At 44.4% G+C, this 18,550-nt stretch overlaps 1 protein-coding gene across 1 annotated transcript; it reads left to right on the forward strand.

Moving 5' to 3' along the window:
* The first annotated feature begins 498 nt into the window (after nucleotides 1–498).
* On the forward strand, nucleotides 499–17,030 carry si:dkey-183c6.7 (urea transporter 1). The gene is made up of 8 exons (XM_031584740.2): nucleotides 499–1,076; nucleotides 1,819–2,008; nucleotides 2,764–2,892; nucleotides 3,125–3,317; nucleotides 6,057–6,204; nucleotides 12,622–12,756; nucleotides 13,060–13,109; nucleotides 16,446–17,030. The coding sequence occupies exons 1-8, from the start codon at nucleotides 959–961 to the stop codon at nucleotides 16,623–16,625; spliced, it is 1,143 nt and encodes a 380-aa protein (XP_031440600.1). The 5' UTR covers nucleotides 499–958; the 3' UTR covers nucleotides 16,626–17,030.
* The last annotated feature ends 1,520 nt before the right edge of the window (nucleotides 17,031–18,550 follow it).

An 18,550-nucleotide genomic window follows, 5' to 3' on the forward strand; every position in this document is an offset into this window, starting at 1 on the left:
AGAGAGAGCGATAGATAGATAGATTGATCGATAGAGATAGTGGACAAGGAAGAGAGAGAAGACATAGAAAGAGAAAGAGATAGAGGACAAGTCGAGGAGAGGCAGAAGATAGAGAGCGTTTTTCCATTGACCATCACAGTACAGCACTGTGGACCAGTGCCTGTGTTGTTCTCCATCTGCAGAAGCACCCTTGCAGGTAGGCATGCTTTCCAGGAGCTGTGGTCTCATGCCACTTGCTTACAACCCAACAATGGAGGAGCTTGAAAGTTCGGTGAACCTGTTGCTGGGTAGACTATATGGCTGCACGTGACAGGGTGTGATCTCAGCAGAATGCTTTAACATAGTGCTGCGTCTGCATTGAGTAGCCTATACATAAACTAACTAACTACACTTACTGACTGCATATTTTCACATTAAGGTGCCTGCTATAGTGGTGTCAGACAGGGTTTGTGGTATTTTCTGGATAACAGTGACCAAGGTGTAGCTACTCACAGGCTACACACACAGTGTGCGGTATTAAATAGTCATTTAGTGGTTTAAAATGGGTTGAGACGGGAGTTTAGTTATGTATGATGTCATTTATAGGAAGTTGTGATTTAAATTGCAGGGTGCAAAAGTAATAAAGAAATTAACATCAGAGGTCAGCGTTGATTTAGTAAAAATTAACGTTGACATTGGAATGTTGATTTAACAACATTCCTTGGTATCTACGATTTGATTGGTAGTCGGATCACCCGGATGCCAACTAGAACAAATACAGTTTATTGACAAGATCAGCCTGATGAACCAGAATAGCCTAATGTAAATAGACACAGTTCAGGATGAGTGTTCCTGTATGTTAGCAGACTCTTTGAGACCCTGGTCAAACTGTGGTGATCCATAGGTCCCCTCTCCAGATTTAATCTGTTTTTTCAGTTTTTTTTTTTACATTCTGGGTTTGTTACTGTGCCTCTAGGACATGTGGACTCCAAAGAAGGGAGAGGACCATGCCCGCGCCCGCGCTCCCCGAGGGATGGTGGTCTCCGTCCTGCTCTACTGCACGGGAGAGATGAGCCACTTCAGCAAGTTCATGGAGGGTAGGAGCTCACCTGAAAACATACTCTTTGGGGAAAGTTCCCCTGAAAAGAAAGAAACAAGCGTCTGATAATGTGGAAAGGGTCCCTACATCAGCATCTGTTTACCTCAACGACTGTAAACAAACTGTAGGAAATTACTGTTTGCTCGTTGCGACGTAGCAAACCATTCAGTGCCTGCAGTCGATTACTTCTCCTTCTGTAAACTTTAGAAAACAGCTCCTCCACTGCGATCCTCGACTACAGGCACTGAATGGGGAGCCTTGCAGAGAGAGACCAGAACTGCGTCAGAGAGACAAGTAAACTAGAGACAAGTAAACCACTGACTGACTGCAGGGGCAGGCATGTCCTTATCCCTATGGTGAAATTCTGTGTTTGTGCTTGTAAATGTGTATGTGAACGTGACTGAAATCTCTAACCTAGTTCGGAGTATATGGTGCTTAAGAAACTGGGTCTGCACAGAGGCAAATTTGATAGTTGCCAAGGAATTGACCAAAATAATGTAATTTCCATCTTTAATGATCACTGCGTGACTCTAACTTCTGTACGGTAGCTCATTGTCAGATAGCGCATACTATATCTCGTAAAAATATCGCAAGGAATGTTGAAGTGTTTAGTAAAAGGATATAGCTAAACGATAAATTAAAGAGTTAACAAATAACACCTCTCATTCTTTCTCTCTCTAATTATCTTTCTCTCTCTCTCATTATCTCTCTCTCTTTCCCTTACCCTCCCTACCCCTCAGACAAACCCTTCCCTCTGCAGCTGGTGGAGTGGATCTTGCGTGGGGTTGCCAGGGTGATCCTGGCCAACAACCCCGTCAGCGGTGCACTGGTCCTGGGGGCGCTGGTCATGGCCAGCCCCTGGCAGGCCCTCCTGGGGACCGTGGGCCTGCTGGCGTCCACCCTCACAGCCATCATCATAGGACAGGACAGGTGAGGTGGAGGAGGGTGGTGGGGGGATAACACACACAAACAAACATAGACACGCACACAGACACATACACATGCACACACACACACACATAGACACGCGCACACACACATACACATGCACACACACACACACAAAGACACGCGCAAACACACATACACATGCACACACACACACACACAGACACACACACACAAACATAGACACTCGCATACACACATACACATGCACACACACACACACACACAAAGATAGACACTCGCATACACACATACACATGCACATACACACACAAGCACATACACACACACAATCCTGTGTTGAACCTCACATAGATAACACAGACAGGAACATACCTACATACAAATTTCCACACAAAAAAACAGACACACTCACACTGAAACACACAAGCTCCCCCTACAAACACATATACACTCTGTCTCCTTTTCACCTATAGCCAGGAGCACAAATTATAATACCAATTATTGCATTTCTAAAGAGCACACCGATTGATACAAATGATACCTTACCTTAATTATATCATTTTGGATGAAGGCATGTCTTAAATGTAAAAGTATGTTATTAAGTAATTATTTTATGTAATTATTGTGTGTGTGTGTGTGTGTGTGTGTGTGCATGTGTGTGCATGTTTGTATGTGTGTGTGTGTGTGTGTGTGCGCGTGTTTGTGTGCATGTGTGTGTGTGTGTGTGTGTGTGCGTGTGTGTGTGTTGCATGTGTGTGTGTGTGTGTGTGAAGTGCAGAGATTGCTGGCGGGCTACATGGTTTCAATGGGATGTTGGTGGCTCTCCTGATGGGTGTGTTCAGCTCAGCAGGAGACTGGTACTGGTGGCTGCTTATACCTGCCTGTCTCGGTGGAGCCACGTGGTGAGGAAATCACACACACACACACACACACACACACACACACACACACACACACACACACACACACACACACAGATAGAGATACAGATGTATTGCCATTTACACACCTATACCCCCCTCACCACACACACACACACCCACAGACGCACACAGACACTCACCCACAGACACACACGGACACACACCCACAGTCACAGACACACACTCTTATGCTCCATGTCTATGGTTCCAGCACGTTTCTGTTCAGTGGCTTGGGTCCGTTGCTGGACCGCTGGGATCTCCCTGTGGCCGTGTTTCCCTTCAACATGGTGATCGTGCTCTTCCTCTCCTGCACCGGTGTTGACCATCCCTACTTCCCGCACTACCCTGCAACGCCACCGGGGGCGCCAGAGGGCCTTAACCACACCCAGCTCCACGTCCCACAAGTAAGAACTGATACACAACACCAGTTATTACACCAACCTGACAGTTATTGTCCAAATAATTCAAAAAAATTATGAAAGTGTTCAAAGTAGAAAGTTAGGAATGGACTGAGATGTTTCCTGTACACTTTTTTCTCTTCTCTTAACAGGACTTGACTAAATAAGACACGTTTTCCAAAGATTTTATACACTGGTTTTCACACACTAACAGAATTCCATGACCAATGGCTTTGCAGTATACACTCTATGCAGGTTAAGAAATTATGCAAATGTAGCGAAGTAAACTAATATTCACGCTATTCTTAGAAGGAACTGCATAATAAGGCAGCGTGGCATGAAATTGAACTCTAATGCATAGCTACCAAGCAAACAAACATTCACATTTTTAGCAAGAAATACAGAAGAACAGAGCAATGCACCATGAAATGAAGTCTTAGTGCTGTCTATTATGAGACTTATCTGTACTTTTGTAACTGCATTCCAGGCATTTGTGTATGCTGCATACTAGTGAATGCATACTAGTCTATGCATACTAGTGTGGAACAAGTATGTAAGCGGTAACTGGGTGTGGGCAACACATGCTGGCCAGGCATTTGTGAGCACTGCATACTAGTCTATGCATACTAGTGTGAAACAAGTATGTAAGCAGTAACTGGGTGTGGACAACACATGCTGGCTGCCTTCTTCATATACTCTGAGTGATAATGTGTGATAAAAGTGTGTGTGATAAAGGTCAAACGATTTTGGCTCTTAGAGCGCAGACACAGCAAAGGAAAAAGGCTTTTAAGATGAGCTCTCTAAAAGGACACTGAATGAATCTGAGTGCTTTAAAATTGCAGGAGAGAAACAAACCAAGTAGCTGGGCTGATTTTTCAGGCACTTGCACGGAACGGAACCGCACGGAATAGACGGAACGCCTGGTTGGCATTGAGAGGCCTCAATCAGAGCTTTCCTTGTTCTGTGCAAAACAACCCAGTGTTTACTGTGTGGGAACAACATACTCACACAGATGGGCAGATAAACACAGAACAATCTAGAATAAGAATCTCGTTTATTTATCTCCAGAGTAAGTTCAAAAGTACAAGTGTTAAGCTCAAAGCTAGTAACATTTTCACTTCACACCTTCACTGTTCTACTTGTTTAAAAGGACTTAACTAAATAAGACACCTTTTACCAAGGTTTTTTATTTGTTCTGGTGTTCTGTGTGTGCGTGTATAGAAAGCAGGCCATTCCATTTTCTTTTTAGCCCTCTTGCTCATACCAGAGATAGACACAGAGACAGAGACAGAGACGTGTTGCCTAACGGCTCCTTCCTGATGTCCCTGCGTAGGGTTTCTCCTCATCAATTTCACCCACTCCTCCACCTGAGTCACTCAGTCAAGTCCTTTACTCAGGAGCGTGCAGGCTTTGCTCATCTGTTCAATTTAGTAAACATATGGCCACACACACACACACACACACATACACACACACACACAGACACACACACACACACAGACACACACACACACACACGCACACATACATATGGCCAAGAGCTCTTGAAAACGGAGGGCTGGCTGCTATTTTGGGACCTTTATCAGGAGACAGAAGGTCAGAAAAGAATTCCTTATTAAACCTGAAGGATGTTCCAGCTATTCTACATCCCTATGCATCAGATAGCCCGGATGGATTGAGCACGGAGATTGGAAGTCTAAAAGTAGCTCTGTTTTGACATCATAAGCTGCATACAGCACATTTTAAGATGCAATTTAGGACATTCAGTCACACACGCACACGCACTCACACTCACACACACTCACACTCGCACACACGCACTCACGCACACACACTCACGCACACGCACTCACGCACAAGCACATGCACATGCACACGCACACGCACACTCACACTCACACACACACACACACACACACGCTCACACGCTCACACACTCATACTCACACACTGTGAGAAGGAGAATTCTCCCCCTCCTCACCGTGGCAAAAAGGAATGGTGCCCTTTAAGACTCTTGGACTCCTCCCCCATAATGGTTGGGTCCTGGCTCACCTGATTCAAATGTTGGATATAATTAAGCCCAAATGGCTGTGCCCTATTTAAAGGGTGCTTCATGTGTAGAGAAGGAGAGACTGTTTATGAGAGGCATGAGAGCACGGACAGAGGTATTAAGACAAAAACACTTCCCTGTTTACCGGAGTGAAGGAAGTGTTTTTGTGTCTAGTTGTGGGGACACGGTGTCTTTGTGCTTTGTCTTTGTGCCTGTTTTTGTGTGCTTGTTTTGTTTGGATTGGTTGGTACGGCTAGCTATGTACTTAGCTTCGGGCTGAGTGCCTGGGCCTAGTTTGGGCCTGGCTTGGGCCTTGAGAGGGTGCCGATATTTGGGCCTAATCGGCCAAGCAGGTGCCTAGAGTGCCAGTGCCTATCTGTGATCTGTTTGACTTATATGTGTTTATGTTGTGTGCACTGTGTTGGGGTTGACAGTCCCCCTGTAAATAAATATATATATATATTTTTATATCAAAACCACCATCTCCTGCACTGTATTTCCCCTGCACCACCAATTCCAGTCGCCACATCCCTAAAAGAACGTGGGGTGACCGTCCGGTCCCTCACACACACACACACACACACACACACACACACACTCACCCTCACACTCTCTCTCTCACACACACACACACTCACACACAAACAAACACTGCACCACTTAACATTTTTTCGCCCTGTTGTTGTTCCGGTCAGCTCCTGCAGGGGGTGGTGTTGGGCGTGGGGCAGATCTACGCCTGTGGGGCCCTGTGGCCCTCTGTGCTCATCCTGGGCGGCGTGCTGATCTTCTCCCCCCTCATGTGTGTCCACGCCCTCCTGGGCTCCGGGGTCGGCACCCTGGTCGGTAAGTGGTGGTGCTCAGTTATCGTGTTTGTGTTTGTGTGTAGGAAGAGAACCAATGAGTTATCGTGTGTGTGTGTGTGTGTAGGAAGAGAATCAATGAGTTATCATGTTTGTATTTGTGTCTGTGTGTGTGTGTGTGTAGGAAGAGAATCAAGGAGTTATAATTTCATTAAAATAGACATTTCAGAGATAATCGTGATCTTGGGTTATTCCGTCCAATGTTGGATGCTACATGTTAGATATGTGTAAATGCCTTTCTCTCTCTCCCTGTTTCTGCGTGGTGTGTGTAGAGGTTTGTGTGTGTATCTGCGTGGTGTGTGTGTGTAGATTTGTGTGTGTGTGAGGGAAGGTACCCAGTGCTTAAAGACAAAGTTGGGTATTTATCAGTGAGGAGTTATCGCAGATAAAAGGGATTTTAGAGCCACAAATTTGATTTATGCAATGGGTACACACACACACACACACTATGGGTGTTGCATGTTGGCTATGTGTGTGTATGTGAATGTCTTCCATCCTACAAAGACAGACACTTCAAAGTGTAATATTTGGCAGTATATGTGGGTGGTGTGTGTGTGTGTGAGAGAGACTTGCACGCTGTGTATGGCTGTCTGAGTGCATACATTCACAGTACACACACACACACGCACACGCACACGCACACACACACACTATGGGTGTGTATGGCTGTCTGAGTGCATACATTCACAGTTTTATTTGAAAGGGTGTGTGTAAGCGCCTGCCTCTAAGCGGCAGGAAGAAATATAGATAGAAAGAAAGAAAGAAAGAATGGAAGGAAGGAAGGAAGAGAGGAAGAAAGACAGACAAACAAGACTGTCCTCCTGACTGCACTAATCAGTTTCCCCATGGGGTGTCTCACAGCAGCCTAAATGTGTATGAGTCACACTCCACACACACACACACACACACACACAACAGACAGGAAACCACTGTCAGTGGGGGATCTATGCTCATGTCGCAGGTGGGTAGGAGGCTCAGATTGATGAAGCCATCTAAGGCCTCCTCTTCAAAAATAAATAAGTCTATAACACCCACCCCCTCACACCACACACACACACACAGACACACACACAGACACTAGTGTCTCTAGTGACACTAATGTATGTATGCATGTGTGTATTTGTGTGTGTATGTGTGTATGTATGTTTGTATGTATGTATGCGTGCATGCGTGTGTATGTATGTATGTATGTATGTATGTATGTATGTGCGTATGTATGTATGTATGTATGTATGTATGTATGTACAGTATAATCCAATTCATCCGCCCCTAGTTTTCCTTCTTACTTCTTTGTTTTATTTAATATAAAAAAATATTTGTATGTAAATCACATTTTTGGCAATATTATATTCATAATACCCACACCCATGTGATGTGGATAACTCTTGAGTAGAGGGAGAGACACACTGAAGGACAATAACTGTAGAAATGGCGAGATTAGAATAGTTTAATCTTTCACCATGTACATTTTTCCTTGACGTTCACAGAATATTGTCTTCAAGAGACAATCACTCCTCATCTCTCTCTCTCTCTCTCTCAATTGCTGTTGTTCCCTCTCGGTCTCACACACACACACACACACACACACACACACACACACACACACACACGCAAGAAAAGAGCATGTATCCATAGCGACGGAGAAGCTGAAAGAAAATCAAATGGGATAATTCCCATTCTGAGCATGAGACTCCCATATGTAGGTTACTGAGCTCTTATGACTCGTCTTTTATGTAACCCTCTAACCCACTTGGAAGTAGAAAGCTCATCCAATGGAGGGTGTGAGAGCCTGAAAGTGATGGATAGATAAAGGAAGAGAGAGAGAGGGACAGACTGCCAGATGGAGGAAGAGAGCAGAAGTAATAATCGTCACGGTAACGAGGGAGGAGATAAGGTTAGAGGGAAGAGAAAGATGGAGAGAGAGAGAGAGAGACAGAATTTGTTTTGGTGCTATGAATGCTTGTGTGTTTGTCATGCCTATCTAACTTATTAGATAGAGTTAGAGAGGGGGGGAGAGAGGGAGAGAGAGAGAAGAGGGAGGGAGAGATAGAGCTAGAGAGAGGGAGAGAGAGAGAAGAGGGAGGGAGAATTGCACCCTATGAATATCTGCGTATTTCTACACTAGGCACACTATGAATATGTGTGTATTTGTCATGCCCATGAACGTTATTAGAGAGATAGAAGATTTATAAAAATAAACAGAGAGAGAGAGAGAGAGAGAGAGAGGGAGAAAGAGACTGAGAGATAGAGAGACGGAGATAGAGATGGAGATGGAGGAGATGTGTTGCGGTTTGAAATGGCATGGCAGCAGAGAGAACATTAAGCGTTAATGGAAGGAGAGCATCTGGGGCTCCATATTTCCTCCAATGAGAAGGGAGAGGCGAGGGAGTGAGTCACTGGCTAACAAAGGGCCTGCTGTACTTGGCAGCACTCAGAGAAGAAGAGATCAGAGATGGGAGGGGAGGATAGGGGAGGAGAAGGAGAGATGGGAGTAAGTAAGTAAGTAAGTAAGACTTTATTTATATAGCACAGTTCGTACAAGAGTTGCAGTTCAAAGTGCTTTACATAAAATCAATAAAAGCAAGCAGCAAGAGCAATACATGGAGTAAAAAAAAAAAAAAAAAAAAAAAAAAAAAAAGAAAGAAAAAAGATCAACATTTTATCAGAACCTGATGTTCCGATAGGCTTCTTGGATTACTAAAATCATGATAAAAGGAATAAAAGTAATAAAACCCTTCTGCCTGGTCTTTAGCTCAGTTGGAACCATAGTGCTTCTTCATAGATTCCACCTTACCCTGTTAAATATTTTCCCTAGCTATGTTTCTGCCCAGAGGCCACCCTTCCTTCTATACCCTTCCTTCAGAGGCCTTCTCGTCGGGAGGGGAGGATAGGGGAGGAAAGAGAGGCGAGGACAGGTGAGAGTGGAGGAGAGGGGACGAAAGAGGAGAGGGGATTGAGGGAGAGGAGAGGAGAGGACAGGACAGGAGGAAAAGGAAGGAGGTGAGAGTAGTCTAGCGTGAGGGAGTGACTCACTCACAGAAGGCCTGGCGTTCTTGTCAACACAAAGATATGAAGAGAAGAGATGAGAGGAGAAGAGAAGATAGAGGAGAGGAGGAGAGGAGGAGAAGAAAGAGGAGCAGAGGATAGAAGGAAGGGAGAGGTGAAGAAGAGAGATAGAACAGGAGAGAGGAAGACAGGAGATGAGACGAGAAGGTAGTAATGTAAAGTAGAGGAGAGTGTTGGGGTGACTCACTCACAGAAGGCCTGGCGTTCTTGTCAACATAAAGATATGAAGAGAAGAGATGAGAGGAGAGGAGAGGAGAGGAGAGGAGGAGAGGAAAAGAAAGAGGAGCAGAGGATAGAAGGAAGGAAGGAAGAGGTGAAGAATAGAGACAGAACAGGAGAGAGGAGGACAGGGGAGGAGAAGAGAGGGTAGTAATGTAAAGTAGAGGAGTGTTGGGGTGACTCACTCACTCACAGAAGGCCTGCTGTACTTGTCAACACTCAGAGATATGCAGAGAAGAGAATAGAGGAGAGGAGAGGAGATGAGGAGAGGAAAGGGTTGAAGTAGAGAGGAGAGGAGGAGAAGAAAGGAAAGAGGAGGAGAGGAGAAGAGGAAAGGGAGGAGAAGAGAGGGTAGTAATGTAAAGTAGAGGAGTGTTGGGGTGACTCACTCACTCACAGAAGGCCTGCTGTACTTGTCAACACTCAGAGATATGCAGAGAAGAGAAGAGAGGAGAGGAGAGGAGATGAGGAGAGGAAAGGGTTGAAGTAGAGAGGAGAGGAGGAGAAGAAAGGAAAGAGGAGGAGAGGAGAAGAGGAAAGGGAGGAGAAGAGAGGGTAGTAATGTAAAGTAGAGGAGTGTTGGGGTGACTCACTCACTCACAGAAGGCCTGCTGTACTTGTCAACACTCAGAGATATGCAGAGAAGAGATGAGAAGAGATGAGAGGAGAGGAGAGGGGAGGAAAGGAGAGGAGAGGAGAGGAGAGGAAAGGGCTGAAGTAGAGAGGAGAGGAGGAGAGGTGAGAGGAGGAGAAGAAAGGAAAGGGTCGTAATATAGAGGAGAGGAGAGGACAGGAGCTGAGTACTGCTGAAGCCTTCATCTTGTTAAAATGGAGTTTGTCCTTGGCACTGTTTCTTGTCGCCTTTGTGCCGTGGGTTCTCTAAAGCACCTTTAGACCATGTTCAGTGTTAATGGTGCTCTGTACAGACTTGGGTTCTCTAACCTTGAGAACATGTTCAGTGTTAATGGTGATCTGTACAGACTTGGGTTCTCTAAAGCACCTTGAGCCCATGTTCAGGGTTAATGGTGCTCTCTGCAGACTTGGGTTCTCTAAACTTTAGAGTCTAAAGCACCTTGAGACGATGTTCAGTGTTAAGGGTGCTCTGTGCAGACTTGGGTTCTCTAAAGCACCTTGAGACCATGTTCAGTGTTAAGGGTGCTCTGTGCAGACTTGGGTTCTCTAACCTTGAGACCATGTTCAGTGTTAATGGTGCTCTGTGCAGACTTCACACTGAAAAAAGATGACAGATCAACTTGGCCTTTTGCATTGCAACTACGTTCACCTGAACCATCATTTTAAAACTACGGAGGGGGATAGAGGACAAAAAAAAAATGAAGAGACGTGGCTCCTCTTGGTTTTGGCATACATTAATGTCCGAGGAAGATAATGACAGTGACTGTGCAGTTTAAAACCCTTATCTTCAGTTTGCCAAACTCGTTCTCAGCAGAACACTCCTGCCCACGCCTGTTATGCGTGAGGTTGAAATGTCTCAATCAATCTAAGTGCACGGGAACTGAGGCCTGTTTGTTTAGAGGGAGTGGCTTTCACACACACACACACACACACACACACACACACATACACACACACACACACTTTAAATATCAGGATTTTCATATATGTTCCCGTGTGATTATTTCCAAAGTCATTCACCACATGCTTCAATTCAAAGTGATAAAAGCATAGTGTATATGTATATATATATATATATTCTTTTTAATTTTTATTTTGTATATTTAATTGAATGTTGACTGTGCGCTAGTATGTGTTGCTGATTTTTTTAGAGTGTGTTTAGATAGTATTATGATTATTATGATTATTATTTCATTATTGATTGTTTAAAGTACAACACAATGGCACGCTGAGTTGTAGTGATCACACAGAGTAAACTGTTTATAGAGTATAGAGTTTATAGAGTATAGAGTATATAGAGTTTATAGAGTATATATATATATGTGTGAGGCACCACAGTTTGGGTTTTACTGTAACCTAGCTGGTCACAAATGACAGTGAAGGTGTTGAGTGTCAGTGGGAAATAAACAAATAAAACAGGGAGTGTCTAAACTATAAAAACTGAACAGTGTGATCTGACAGGCCTGGTGCTCGAGGTCTGTCTGACGCCGTGTCACAATATGTCAGCCAGAAGTGTGTAGCTGTGTGTACTTCACTTGGGGAGAGGGGAGCATGCTGGGAGAACAGCAGTGAGAGAGAGGAAGAAGTATGTCAGAGAAGAGTGAGAGAGACAGGGAATTAGGGAGGGAGGAAGAGAGAAAGAGAGAGAAAGAGAGAGAGTCTAAATGTATAGGTAGAATAAGCAGGAGAGGTCAGTTATTACAGTGATCTCTTAGTTTTAAAGAGTTTAACGAGTTTAAATAATACACACACACACACAGATACACTAACAATGTCTAATGTGTATTAATAGGAATGTCACTAGTTTGTCCAAAGTGATATATTTTCCCAGCACGCCGAAGTGACGTGAGCCAGTAGCAGCTCTAGCCTGTAACAGATACTGCAGTTTGCCTTAGAATGGCGTGCAGATGCTCAGACGTCACATCTTGCATCTTAATCACCGCTGCTATTATTAGGAGCCATTGATGATAGTGCTAGGCATCCAGTTAGCAGTGAATCTTGAACAAAGGGTTTGAGTGAGAGAGAGAGAAAGAGAGAGGGAGAGAGAGAGAGAGAGGGGGGGAGAGAGAGAGAGAGAAAGAGAGAGTGGGAGAGAGGGAGAGAGAGAGATAGGAAGACAGAGAGAGAGGGAGAGAGATAAGAAGAGACAGAGAGAGGGGGGGAGAAAGATAGAGAGAAAGTGTGAGAGAAAGAGGGGGGGGAGAGAGAAAGAGAGAGTGGGAGAGAGAGATGGGTTGGGGAATGCAAGGCGTTGTCTCTGGTGCCACCACTTGGTGATGAGATGATACTACAATAGACATCACATCGCCCCCCATCTACAAGATAGAGGTAGACTTAGGGAGCACTGGATGAACTGTCCGTTAGTACCTCAAAAATGTCTTGATACAATCAGTAAAGTATAAAGTGGGTCTGACTTACACAGCCTGGGTTTTCCATGCAGCATCACCTGATGAAGTAAGGCGCTCTTTGTCTCCCCCTGCAGGTCTATCGATGGCAGTGCGGCATGGTGCTCTTTATTCCGGCCTATTGGGGTTCAACGGAGCTCTGGGCTGCATGGCAGTGGGCGGGCTCTTCTTCACTTTCAACTGGAAGACACACCTCTTTGCCATCGCTAGCGGTAACAAGTCTGCCTACCTAACCTGCTAAAGTCCAAATACTCTCAAACTAAACCCACAGAGGGCCAATCAAGAACTATAACATTTGATTGTATGGCAGCTATGTAGAGGTCTTTTTTTTATACCATGGATTTAGTATATTACTAATTTGGTCCAGATAGCACCTGAATGTGGGCTGAATCCACACCAAACCAGGGCCAAGCCAGGGCCAAGCCAGGGCCGGATTCAGTCCAGCCACAGCAGCTCTGTAGGCACTAGCAGATACATGAGATGTGAAACCTGTTTTCTGTTTATTCCTCTCCTAGCCTTCCTCTCAGCGTACACAGACATTGCCCTGAGCAATCTGCTGGGCACGGTGAGTACACACACACTCACACCCACACACACACACACACAAAAGAGAACACATGTACATACACACCCTTATACACACACTCTCTCACATACACACGCACACACACACGCACCCACACACACACACAAAAGAGAACACATGTACACACACATTCTTATACACACACTCACACACACTCACACACACACACACACACACAAAAGAGAACACATGTACACACACACACCCTTATACACACTCTCACACACACACACACACACACACACACAAACACACACACACACACACACACACAAAAGAGAACACATGTACACACACACTCTTATAAACACACTCACACACAAAAGAGAACACATGTACACACACACTCTTATACACACACACACACACACACACACACATTCCACCCCGAGGCAGCCATGAATAGCTCTGTGTACGATGATGATTACTATTTCATGAGGGCGACTTCGCAAAGGACCTGGTCTGTGCTTCCCTGCACTCATTATTGAGCCATGGCGTGGGTGCATCATGTCCTATTCAGCTGGCAAACACCAGCCATCTGCACTGTCTCACTGACTCAAAAACACCAGCCATCTGCACTGTCTCACTGACTCAAAAACAACGCCAAACACCAGCCTTCTGCACTGTCTCACTGACTCAAAAACACCAGCCTTCTGCACTGTCTCACTGACTCAAAAACACCAGCCATCTGCACTGTCTCACTGACTCAAAAACACCAGCCATCTGCACTGTCTCACTGACTCAAAAACACCAGCCATCTGCACTGTCTCACTGACTCAAAAACACCAGCCATCTGCACTGTCTCACTGACTCAAAAACGACCCCAAACACCAGCCATCTACACTGTCTCACTGACTCAAAAACGACCCCAAACACCAGCCATCTACACTGTCTCACTGACTCAAAAACACCAGCCAACGGCCCTGTCTCACTGACTCAAAAACTACCCCAAACACCAGCCATCTGCACTGTCTCACTGACTCAAAAACGACCCCAAACACCAGCCATCTGCACTGTCTCACTGACTCAAAAACACCAGCCATCTGCACTGTCTCACTGACTCAAAAACACCAGCCATCTGCACTGTCTCACTGACTCAAAAACACCAGCCATCTGCACTGTCTCACTGACTCAAAAACACCAGCCATCTGCACTGTCTCACTGACTCAAAAACACCAGCCTTCTGCACTGGCTCACTGACTCAAAAACGACCCCAAACACCAGCCACTGTCTCACTGACTCAAAAACGACCCTGTGCTCCCTATGAGTGCTTGGCAACTACTCCCTATGGCAACAGTTTCTGTGTGCCATTGGTGGTTCGTGCATAAATATCAATTAAGTAAAACACTACAGTATATGTAGTATTATTTAGCTGTTTTACAACATTTCTCACTGTTTTACAATACTTACAGTGCAATACTGCATAGAATAATGTTCTGGGTGTAATTCAAGGGTATAATCAATGGTCTGCTTAAACATCATAACCCCTAGCGATCACATCACTTCTGATCTGTTCTGCACGACAAGTGGCTTACTCCTAGGGTGACCACACGTCCTCTTTTGCCCGGACATGTCCTCTTTTCGGGACCTAAAAAATGCGTCCGGCAGGGATTCCAAAATTGTCCGGGATTTTGCCTCGTCGGATATTTGTGTTTCCCTGGGTCTTTCACAAACTAGTTCTTACGTCCTTACAAGTTTTGGAAAGGGTATCTCCCTTACGTTCCACCTTCTTCAGTGCATGTGAAAAAGATGTCAAAACTCCATCGTGGGGGAGGGGGCGGGGTCCCGCTACAAAGTGTCCTCTTTTTCACAAACTCAAATCTGGTCACCCTACTTACTCCCTCTGTGATGCCTGTCTGAACATGCTATGCAACCTATGTAGGTCTACGCGTGGTAGAGATAAGCAGATAGTCTCGGCAGTCTCTCAACACTGCTCTTTCCAGCTCAGAGAAGAGCTGATTCTCCCCCATGATCAAACTGATTTGGGATCATTACCGTAAGGACTTGTTATGTTGGAGGCATGCCTAAACCTGCGCTACCTTATGGATCGACTCACTGGGGTGTGTGTGTGTGTGTGTCATGGATCGACTCATGGTATGTGTGTGTGTGTGTGTGTGTGTGTGTGTGTGTGTGTGTCATGGATGGACTCACAGTATGTGGGTCCACAGGAACTGTGGCCTGTGAAAGAATGACGGACGTGCTCTGATATCTCCAGCTGTGCTAGTTGGCCCAGGCTTGAGTCCTGATCGCTGCAGGTTGTCTGTGTGTCGCTTTGGATACGAGATAGATACCTTTACTATTACAGTTTACTATAGTATTTGGATAAGAGATGAGAGTTAGATACCTTTACTATTACAGTTTACTATAGTATTTGGATAAGAGATAAGAGTTAGATACCTTTACTATTACAGTTTACTATAGTATTTGGATAAGAGATAAGAGTTAGATGCCTTTACTCTTACAGTTTACTATAGTATTTGGATAAGAGATAAGAGTTAGATGCCTTTACTGTTACAGTTTACTATAGTATTTGGATGAGAGATAAGAGTTAGATGCCTTTACTGTTACAGTTTACTATAGTATTTGGATAAGAGATAAGAGTTAGATGCCTTTACTCTTACAGTTTACTATAGTATTACCTGCCACGAGGAAGGGATGAGCGGTTCAGCAGCAGTTGTGAAAAGGCCTCCCAAACACTGGCACTGACAGCTGACAGATGGATACCACTCATACACCGGAGGCAGAAAAAGAGAGAGAGAGAGAGAGAGAGAGAGAGAGAGAGAGAGAGAGAGAGAGAGAGAGAGAGAGAGAGAGAGAGAGAGAGAGAGAGAGAGAGAGAGAGAGAGAGAGAAAAACGATTACTGTTTACTATGCATCCAGAACTGAGAAACCCAACTGTAGTAGCCATGCATGATCAAATCTGAGATGCATGGCAGTCTGAGATTCTTCTAAATGACGAGTGCGTTACAAATAAAATGAATTATTATTAATAAATCAGATCCACAGTATTTTATATTCTGAACAAATTAGTAGTAAGCCGTTCCTTTCCAGTTGCTGGGTGTTGGTGGTACAGTGGTTAGTGCTAGCTCCTTTCAAGCGATCCAATAGACAAAAGAATACACGGGTACACATACACTTATGCACACAAACAGACCCCCATGTACATTCACACACAAACAGACACCTATGACAATACACACACACACACAAGCTATTTGCACTAACTTAACTTGATACTTTAACATCCGTATGTAAAAGCATCATTGGCCTAACAACACAGAGCCTACAATCCCACAATGCCCTTCTCATCCACAGGTGGGCCTCCCAGCATGCAGTTTGGGAGCAACACTCATAGCCACCCTCATGTTGCTGTTGACAGCCCAGCATCTCTCCGCCTACAGAATCCCTATTGGTCGAGTGGGATCACCAGAACACAACCTGCACAAGCACAGCCAATGGGAGGAGGGGGCCAAAGATGACAGCACAGATGTGTGACCTAAAATACACACACACACACACACACAAACACACACATACACATACACAATTGCACTTTTTTTATCTTGCACAATGTCACAGACCAGTCTTTTTGTCATGGCATATTAACATTGTTAGGCTGTTCTTATTCCATTAGATGTTATGTTGCAGGTTACAGTGGGGTTGTCACAAATAAATTGCCAATTTTGGCATCCGACTAATTCCCCTCCCAGTAGCTTACGGTGAGACAGAAGCCAGTGGTGGGCCTGTTCTTCCTTCTTCTGCCCAAAGACACGGTGTGCAAATGTTCTGTTCTTCGCTCGTCCTTCACGAGTCCTTTAGACATACGGGCCTCAGACACAGAACAGGCCAACAGGAAGGGACATCTGTGCATCCCTGGATAAATAAACCAATTTACAAAGACATCCATGTGTGTGTGTGTGTGTGTGTGTGGGTGTGTGTGTGTGTGGGTGTGTGTGTGTGTGTGTGTGTGTGTGTGTGTGTGGGTGTGTGTATGTATGTATGAAAGTGTTTTGATTGATTTTGGAGTGGCCATTCTAGTTTCAGACATAGACATCAGCTGTCAACAGCTCTCATACAACAATAAGATGGAATCAGGGTATCTAACCACATGTAAATCCAAATCCATTTGTTGTCGTAAGATTTGGATCTGCTTCTTTGGAAACCTATTATCTCCCCTGGATCTCCAAAAATGAAATAAATGTGGGTGTATGAGTTTGTGTGTGGGTGTGTTTGCATGAGTTTGTGTGTATGTGTCTGTGTGTGAGTGTGTGCATGAGTTTGTGTGTATGTGTCTGTGTGAGTGTGTGTGTGCATGAGTTTGTGTGTAGGGGAGAGTGGGGTGATTTGTGCCAGCGGGGAAGTTGTGCCACCCCCTGTTTCTAGGGAACCATAGAAGAAATTGGTCATGTGACTACACATTTTTGAAGAGTCAGCCATTTTACTCATCCTGCAAAGAAGAGAGCCTCATTGCATGAGAGGAAAGCACATTTTAGTTAAAAGAAACAGTTTTTTTGCCTTCCAAAGTAAAATTTCTATGATCAAGGTTTTTTGATTGTTGTGTCTGAATAGTTATAGACAAGTTTGAAAACATTTCACACATGTTTTAGTGCTTTGGTAAGCTACACTATGAATCTATATAGCTACCATGATTTTAGATAAAAACTGCTGGATGATGCATTTTTTCCAAAAAGGTGGGATTGGGGTAATTTGTGCCAGTGGGGACTTTGTGCTGGGGACTTTGTCATTGTGAACTTTGCAGGCAAAACCAAATCCTACAACTACGTTGGATTGGTTGAGAAGGTTGATGGTGCCGACATCAGTGCAAAGTTTCTAAAGCGAAGTAGTAAGAGGTCTGTGGATGGAAAGCCCATCTTCACTTTCAAAGAAAATGATGAAGGAGTCATCCCTAGAGAAGATGTGCATAAGAAACTACCCACACCACAAAAACTTGGTGGTACAGCCAGAAGTAGGGAGAAATGTATATTTCGACAAGTCGACAAGTTGCATCGACAAGTGGGATGTTATGTAGTAGGCCAGATCTGTGAAGAGAATTGCAGTCAATTTGGTCTTCATTTGAATTTAATTTTGTTCTGAACATGTGTTAATGTAAATTACCTTTAAATAGAATTGCTTATTTTTTTTCATTTGAACTCAACTTTGTTCTGATGTGTTCAGGAAGCCCTAGGCCTTGTTTAAGAAAATTGACCTTTGATGTGCTCATGTGGCGCAATAGGCTTGTAGAAAATCGGCCTTTGATGTAAAATAACTTTAAATAAACCATAAATGAGTAATTTTGTTTGAATTTGTCTAGCTTTTATATAGCATCACAGTTTCTTAGATGAAAATATACTGTTTTACTTCATTAATCAATGGCACAATTTACCCCAATGTATTCTCTCTAAAGGCACAACTTACCCCGC

This window comes from Clupea harengus, chromosome 18 (genome assembly GCF_900700415.2).
Source record: "Clupea harengus chromosome 18, Ch_v2.0.2, whole genome shotgun sequence".
Taxonomy (NCBI): domain Eukaryota; kingdom Metazoa; phylum Chordata; class Actinopteri; order Clupeiformes; family Clupeidae; genus Clupea; species Clupea harengus.

Bases quoted from the DNA above. Each gene is read 5' to 3' on its own strand.
- si:dkey-183c6.7 (XM_031584740.2), top strand. From the start codon at position 959: ATGTGGACTCCAAAGAAGGGAGAGGACCATGCCCGCGCCCGCGCTCCC. The intron at 2,009-2,763 runs GTGAGGTGGAGG...GTGTGTGTGAAG, and splicing joins ATCATCATAGGACAGGACAG to TGCAGAGATTGCTGGCGGGC. The intron at 12,757-13,059 runs GTAACAAGTCTG...TTCCTCTCCTAG, and splicing joins CCTCTTTGCCATCGCTAGCG to CCTTCCTCTCAGCGTACACA.